At 37.6% G+C, this 7304-nt stretch overlaps 1 protein-coding gene across 2 annotated transcripts; it reads right to left on the bottom strand.

Annotated features, from left to right (window-relative positions):
* Nucleotides 1–4114: 4114 nt before the first annotated feature.
* Nucleotides 4115–6871, bottom strand: LOC124154690. Of its 2 annotated transcripts, XM_046528572.1 has the most exons (3): nt 6691–6871; nt 6196–6354; nt 4115–6055 (listed from the first exon to the last, which is right to left on the bottom strand). In XM_046528572.1, the coding sequence occupies exons 2-3, from the start codon at nt 6336–6338 to the stop codon at nt 4234–4236; spliced, it is 1965 nt and encodes a 654-aa protein (XP_046384528.1). In that variant the 5' UTR covers nt 6339–6354; nt 6691–6871; the 3' UTR covers nt 4115–4233. The 2 variants fall into 2 exon arrangements, with proteins under 2 accessions (XP_046384528.1, XP_046384529.1); XM_046528573.1 differs by lacking the exon at nt 6691–6871 and having other exon boundaries at nt 4115–6066; nt 6196–6286.
* Between the last annotated feature and the right edge of the window lie 433 nt (nt 6872–7304).

The raw sequence follows: 7304 nt of genomic DNA, 5'->3' as shown, positions 1-7304 counted from the left end.
GGCTGGAAATTACAACTGGTGTAATTGAATATCTAGATTCTGTAAAGAGAATGATGTTCCAGGTAATGTGGGAGATGAGATGGGGGCAGATAGCAGGGGAAGGTGAAAAGGGAATATAGAGAAGGGTGGACACTGGACAGTCACCAATGTGTAAGGGTTGGGAAATCCTGGTGAAGGAGAGTGAGAAATGAAGAATACATCATTGACCGCATCAATAAACCAAGGGTTGGGATTGTTTTTTTCATTCTTTCGCTTATTTTTAATGCTGCCTGTCATGGTCGCCAAAGGACATACCTATGCTAAGAAAACTTTTCCATCAGTCAGGTTGAGTCACCAAGAAACCTGAAGATAATGGTCACTGAAAAGGTGTTTCCTAAAAACTTATTGACCCTCAGAATATCTTTGCATCGTCCACCAGTGGACATAAGGAATCAAGGAAAGCATATCTCCTGCCATTCTGAAAGCATACAGATGATGACACTTTGAATTTGAACATTCCTGTTCATTATCACCTGCCTAAAAATCCTTCGGTATTTCCCAATCGAAACGCGCTGGTGACAGTCCATCCTCCCGGTTTTCTCCTTCTCCTGCACCCCCTGCCCATCTTACCACCCCCTATCACCTCTATATCCCTCCCCTCCTATATATCCTTCCCCATGTAAACTATGGCAAACATGCCGACAAGAGTACAATGCTGGCAAAGTGTTACTGTGCAATGCACATGAAGGCATACAAGCTGCTGCACATACATAACTGAGTCCAAAAATACTGGTTTTTATACGCAACTACCGTGTCAATGTGTTATTCTCATTGCGCAAAAGTAACGCGGCCATCAGAGTGATGGCAAATATTTTCAAGTATGTATCCTTCACGAACCTGATGACATCAATGCTCAGGAAAGATCCAATGTTCGAAAGTACTAAGGAAGTAATCTGTAGTTTTAGATAAGTCCTACAAATTTAAATATTTTTTTTTAGATCACGGCTAGATAAAAGCTTTGGTCTCAAGATGGCATACAAAAACTGCTGAACTTTGGAGAAATGAGTGACAATGATATTGATTACCAGCCAATCGAGAGTTCCAATGAAGATGACAATGAAAGTGCTGCATCTAAAGTGAATCATTGAGATTCTGAAAATTTTTAGGAGACTGAAGCCACAGTAGAAACTGAACTCTTGTGTTATATGCATATTATATACATAACAAGCATGAATAAGTGATTGAACAATCTACGGCCATTGAACAGAATGTTGTTGAAAGAGAATAAATTCCCCAAGGCTGTACTCTTTGATGGGCAAAGTGGGAAGTTTGGTGGGAAGTTAAAGGGCTGACAGGAGGGGGGGGGGGTAAAAAACAGGGAAATCAAGCTAAAACACTGTAACACAAAACAATTGTGCAGCTCACTCACGCACCTTGCAGATTTGCTCTAAGGAACAAATTTCCGCGCAGGTCTCAATCACGCACACATTCAGGTTTGCGAAGCCTCCGCTCATGCCAGTGACCCACTCACACACAAGAAATAGACAAAAATATAAAATTAAGAAAAACACGCACTCACTCACACACCTCCCGTGCACACAAATTTAACTTCCCACCCCCTCCACTTTTCCCATCAAAGAATGCGGCCTTGGGTAATTTATTCCCTTTCAAAATAACAAGCATGGTTTCAGGATGATAAATGATGCAATGTCACCAGAGAGTTAAGTTCCACAAATTCAAAATTCCGTTAAACATTTTATACTAATCACCATAGATCCACTTGAAATCAACATGGATTCCTTGTGGGTCCAACCAATCAATATCCACCACCATCATATATCCACAAGTCAACGTGGATTCCACGTGGGTTCCACAGGGATTCCACCACCTATAATGCACTGGGAGCAGTGCATTGCTGTTTATCTTTTGATGCCGACTAACAAAGGCAGACAGAAAATTCGAAGGTCCAAGCGTGATGGAGTGGAATTTTTGCATATTGAAATAAAAAAATTCAAGACAGGAAATTTTTCTGTTCGTACATGGATTAAAACTAAACACTGCCAACATTGTAAAAAGAATCCACGTCAGAATCTAGCCCTGGAGCTCCTGCACTCCGACCCCTCACTTTCAGACATAGTATAGTACATATACCTGCCAATAACCAACGATGAATTTAACTTTCAGCAATATTCAAACAAAATTTATAGGTGATCCATTCAAAGGGATGGTTGCATGTGAATTGACAACAAAATATCAGTGTATGCAACCTGATCAACATTGAAGCTCCCTATTGAGCAAATTTCGGACCATTTGCCTGCATCTTAATATAATATCTCCTGAATAACTACACAAACATATGCCTCCTGAGGCATCAGTCACCTGGCTAAAGTCACATTAGGTTAATGTCAGTCAATTGGAGAGCAATGATGTCTCCTGCAACCTATGTTCAATCAAGCTGTGTGTGGTCACACTTACAGAAGGAATAGTGAGAAAACTTGATGTGGTAGAAGAAAATTAACTACAGTTTGAAAATCATCATTCTTATTTTAAGCTGAAACAGCTCAAAAATTGAAGCCAACAAAAAAGTTAAAAATTGCTCCCAAGTGTTCTATGTTTGTGGATTCTGTTATCCTTTTCAGGTAGTGCCATGCAAAGGTATTTTAATTTTGTTTATTGAAGATGTAATTCATTGTTGTGTAAGAGTAAACATTTTGTGAGAATGTGTGCTGCTACACTACATAATAAAAATTAATGAAAAACATTGCCATAAGAAAAATTTTTCCTGGACAAGGAATGGCTTTCCCATGGTCTTCCTTCTGACGCCGCAGAGCAGACCACATCTCTATCCTTCGGGTTCTGTGATTCCCTTGGGAGATCCATTCCCTGGTAAGGGAAATTTTTTCTCGGCAATTCATGTAAATTACATCACCATTTATGCACCAAAATACTATGTAAGAAATAGCAAATGTATGTACCAAAATACTATGCAAGAAATAGCATGAATGCAAACACTACCAGGCAAAAGTTGGAAAAGGGATATATGTACAAGTGGTATTTATGAAAGCAATACATATGTGTATAGTATGTATGATTCAGAACTGAATTTCAAACATAATAACAGAGCACCTGGGAAGTAAAAAATAAAACTAATAAGTAGAAGAAAAGATTTTCAGAGAAACATTTTTGCTAATTTGATCAAAAACTCAGTCAATTTTGGTTTAATCCAATTTGAAAAAATAATTTTGGATAAACAACATTTTAGGCAATAAATTCAACGTACAGATAGCATAAATGAAGACATACAAATTGGCACACATTTTCTAAAATTCTTATGAATTTTCCTGAGGATTCTTAGAAGAAAGAGTTTTGAGATGGAAAATAATTGATGTAACGTAAGTCATTGGCTTGTCTAAACATAGTCATGCCTTACACGTGAGTGGGAGGTATAGTTATGCTCACGGTTCCAAACTTCCAGACTTCAAATTGAATTCCTAGTTTTATCCTGAGAATTGCCAAATTTGGAATGAAACTCTACCGTCAATATAAACGCATTTAATGCAGCAACAATTTCCATGTTGATGTTTATACTGAAATCGAGATATAAGTTAATATTTATCATAGAATTCATTTAAAAATTGTAAATGCTGCTTGGAAGACAAATAATTCAATTCTTAGGGCCGTATTAATAGTCGACCCCCAGGGGTCCCCTAGCTCTAGGTATCCCCTTACAGTCCCCCACGCCCAAATCTGGTATTAATAGTCGTCCCCTAGGCTGTAGGGGCCCCCTTGCAGTCCCCTACAATGGGAGCGGAGTGAGCCTTACCTTGCGACATGTGCATGAAGCGGAGAAAACAGGTAGGGGAGGGTGGGGCACAGTGAAACAAAAATTATTATTTTGCCTATAAAAACATTGCTTTTGAAAATAAAATAACAATGAAAATATATAAATGGTGCTTGTCATTTTCTTCACTATTCCTACTTTAAAAAATGGAATTATTTAAAAAAGCAATGGATTTACATCAATTTTTGTAGTGATATGTCAATTGTTTCACTGTGCCCCATGTGTGGGGCACAGTGAAACAGGGCCTTTTTTACTTATGGGGCACAGTGAAACACATTTTTTCAGATTTTATAATACCATTTATTTTTACCTTTGGCAATATTTTCACTAGAATGAAACTCACAATGCATGAATACAGTAATGGATTAAAAAACATGAAACAAACTGCACCTTAGTCAGTGATAATTAGAAGCTTAACGAACATCTAAATTGGCAAATGAAATTTTAAATGAAATAAACCTTTTCATTCTTGCAGTTCCTTTGCGATAAGAAGGAGGTGGTAAAACTAATTTAATGTCTTTCATGCTGACAGATGCTATATCTTCAATATGTGGGAAAAAAAATGAATTTGGCACTTTGGAACTTTTTCGTAAATATGTAACTTCAGCGCCATTGTGTTTTCTTGCTTCTTTAATTATTCTACCTACATAGTAGAATTTTTTCTTCGATGAAAACTCAATCAAAACATAATCACCAACTTTTACTGTACCTACTTTATTTCCAAAACCTTCTAAAATATCCTCATTACCTTCCAAGGGGTTTGAAAGTCCTCCCTCTGACGTGGTGTCTGAATTTTGATGGGGCCCCTCACAGTTATCAATGGCAACATTGGCATTAAATAAACTTCTGCATGATTTAGTTGCCTCAGAAGTTTTTTTTCCTATAGCTGTATTTTTCTTTTCCATCATACGGATTTTTTCTGGTGTGTCTGTTATGATCATACTTTTGCCTGGTTCTCTTTTCCTGGTTGAATTTTTCCTTGGAGCGGCTTTAGGATAGCCCTTGAACTGAGCAGGACTTTGAAAAGTTCTTTTATCTTCACCTTGACCATTGTTTAAACTGGAAGTACTTGCAGTTGCTCTTAATTCTTGGCTCAATAAGTCACACTCTTCAGTTTCAGGAGAAGGCTGGTCTGTTACAGAACTACTCAAGAAATCTGCCTCGGTGAAAATGTGCCTATTATATGGATATATTCCAGTTTTTTTGAATCCATTAATAATAGTAGCTGGAGTCATAGCCTTTTGATGGGCAAAATTGACGCATCCTGCAATATGGTAGATGGAAAGAGCTTTACCTGGATTGCTTTTGTTCCAGGAATCAACTGCTGCGGCATAATAGGTCTTAAATGGAGCATAACAGGAAACATCCAAGGGCTGTAATTTGGCACTGCAATGAGGTGGAAGAGTCACAATCATTATGCCATACTCTTTTGCCAAATCTATTACTTGTATACTAATATGGCTTTGGTGATTATCCATTATTAGCAGTGTAGGGTCTTCTTTACTTGTTTTTGTATGTTTGATGAAGTGCTTAATAACTTCAGGAAATATTTCTGCTGTCATCCAACCACTTTTCGATGTCAGTCCAAGAGAGCCAGGAGGGGCATTGATCAACATATGATCACTGAACTTGACCCTTGGGAAAACAAATGCAGGGGGTATGGTGTTTCCGGATGCACTCACAAAACAGCATGTAGTAACTAGAGTTCCCCTTTCACCTGCTGTTACATTATTTACCCCTTTGGATCCCTTTTCTGCAATCACCTTGGCAGACTTATTTACGACTGTTGAGGTACCAGTTTCATCTAGATTCCATATTCTGGAACCATCACCAAAACATTCTGAACGTCTTAAGGCTGCACCAAGATTGTCAAAAAATGTTTTCACTGTGTGTGCATTAAATGATGTGCAACGAGAAAGAGAACAGTTTTCAGGCTGCCGAATGCTTAAATTTGGATTTCGCTTCAAGAACAATCGTAGCCAGTCTAAACCTGCAGCAGAGTCATCATGCCAGTTTTTTGGCACTTGTATAGAGTTCACCACTGCCATTTCATAAGCTAGCTCTCGAGTGTTACGAGTCGACTGACCATAACAGAGTTTTGAGCATGTTATCAAATAGTCAGCCAAGCACTTTTCTTGTTCAGCTGTAAAAATCAATCTGGATTGATATTTTGGTGTCATGCGAACATGTTCACCAGTCCCTTCATCACTAGCCTTTTTTTGCTTACTCACATACCTGAAAAGAATCTTTTCAAAATTATTATTTGGAAAATTTGAATGTCAGTTTACGTTTACTGTTTATTTGAAATTTAAAAAAATTTTCAGAAAACTTTCAATGTTACAAGATGTTCACATGCAAAAAACAAATAAACATACCGACTGAGTGTTACATAATTGACATTACATTCTTTGGCTGCTTTCCTGATTGAATAGTTTTCATGCAGAACAAGATGAACTGCAGCGCGCATTTCACCATCTGTGAAGGATCCAATATGGCTCTTTCTTATTCTATTCCTCATTTTTGGAATCTTTATTCTGAAAATAATGAAATTCCATCAGAATAACAATAATAATTACTATAGTAATCCACACTGCATATTTCAAGTCAAATAGTTCTTCCTAAATGAGACATGGGGCACAGTGAAACATGTTTCACTGTGCCCCATTTATCTTGTTTCAGTGTGCCCCACCAGGCCATCTTGAATAAATAAACTTACTGCATGAAAACAAATGAAGATATAGAAATATGTTTGGTGGTCTCCAAAACTTAAGAAATGGTAACAGTAAATACAATGATAAGTTAAGATTTCCCATGAAAAGGAAAAGTTTGTCAGTGTGAAATAATTCTTTGGAATTATTTACTTTTCTCACCTTAAAATAGGTTTTGATCCATCAACAGGAGACTAGAAGAGCACAAGCCATGAGACTGCAGCAGCTGTTGTGGTGTTAGTTCCTTAATATAACACAGAGAGCACTAATTCATAGAATTGTCAGGAGGAGGGAAATTTGAATTGTTTCACCCTGCCCCATGTTTCACTGTGCCCCACCCTCCCCTACTACTGGAATTGTAAGCAGAAATCTTTAGTTGCTTTCGTATTTTATTGACTTCATGTTGCAGTTTGTTCCAATACGTTCGTTGCTGTTGTGCTCTCGTTAAAAAGTTACTCATTTATGCCTTTATTCACCTCCATATTAATTCATACCATACCATTTATTCATTCTGTCACATTGCTCATTCGCCCATTCAAAAATCATTTAGTTTTCATCCATTTTCATTAATTTCACCATATCCCTTTCATCTCAACCTTTTCCTGTGTATCTCTTCGCTGTACTATATACGTTCATATTTTCCCATTTACCCGTGATTTGGTTTATCTTTGACGAGGATGGGCAGCCTGGAGACCTTTGTTCGTCGTCTCGATAAATTGGCGAACCAACATCTGAGATTGAAGAAGTTTTACATTCGTGATGGCCAAAATCCATTC

The sequence above is a fragment of the Ischnura elegans genome, chromosome 2 (genome assembly GCF_921293095.1).
Source record: "Ischnura elegans chromosome 2, ioIscEleg1.1, whole genome shotgun sequence".
Lineage (NCBI taxonomy): Eukaryota > Metazoa > Arthropoda > Insecta > Odonata > Coenagrionidae > Ischnura > Ischnura elegans.
The sequence above is the reverse complement of the archived record's forward strand: the minus strand, read 5'-3'. Positions and strand labels throughout refer to the sequence as shown.

Bases quoted from the DNA above. Each gene is read 5' to 3' on its own strand.
- LOC124154690 (XM_046528572.1), bottom strand. From the start codon at position 6,338: ATGAGGAATAGAATAAGAAAGAGCCATATTGGATCCTTCACAGATGGT. The intron at 6,056-6,195 runs GTATGTTTATTT...GATTCTTTTCAG, and splicing joins AATTATGTAACACTCAGTCG to GTATGTGAGTAAGCAAAAAA.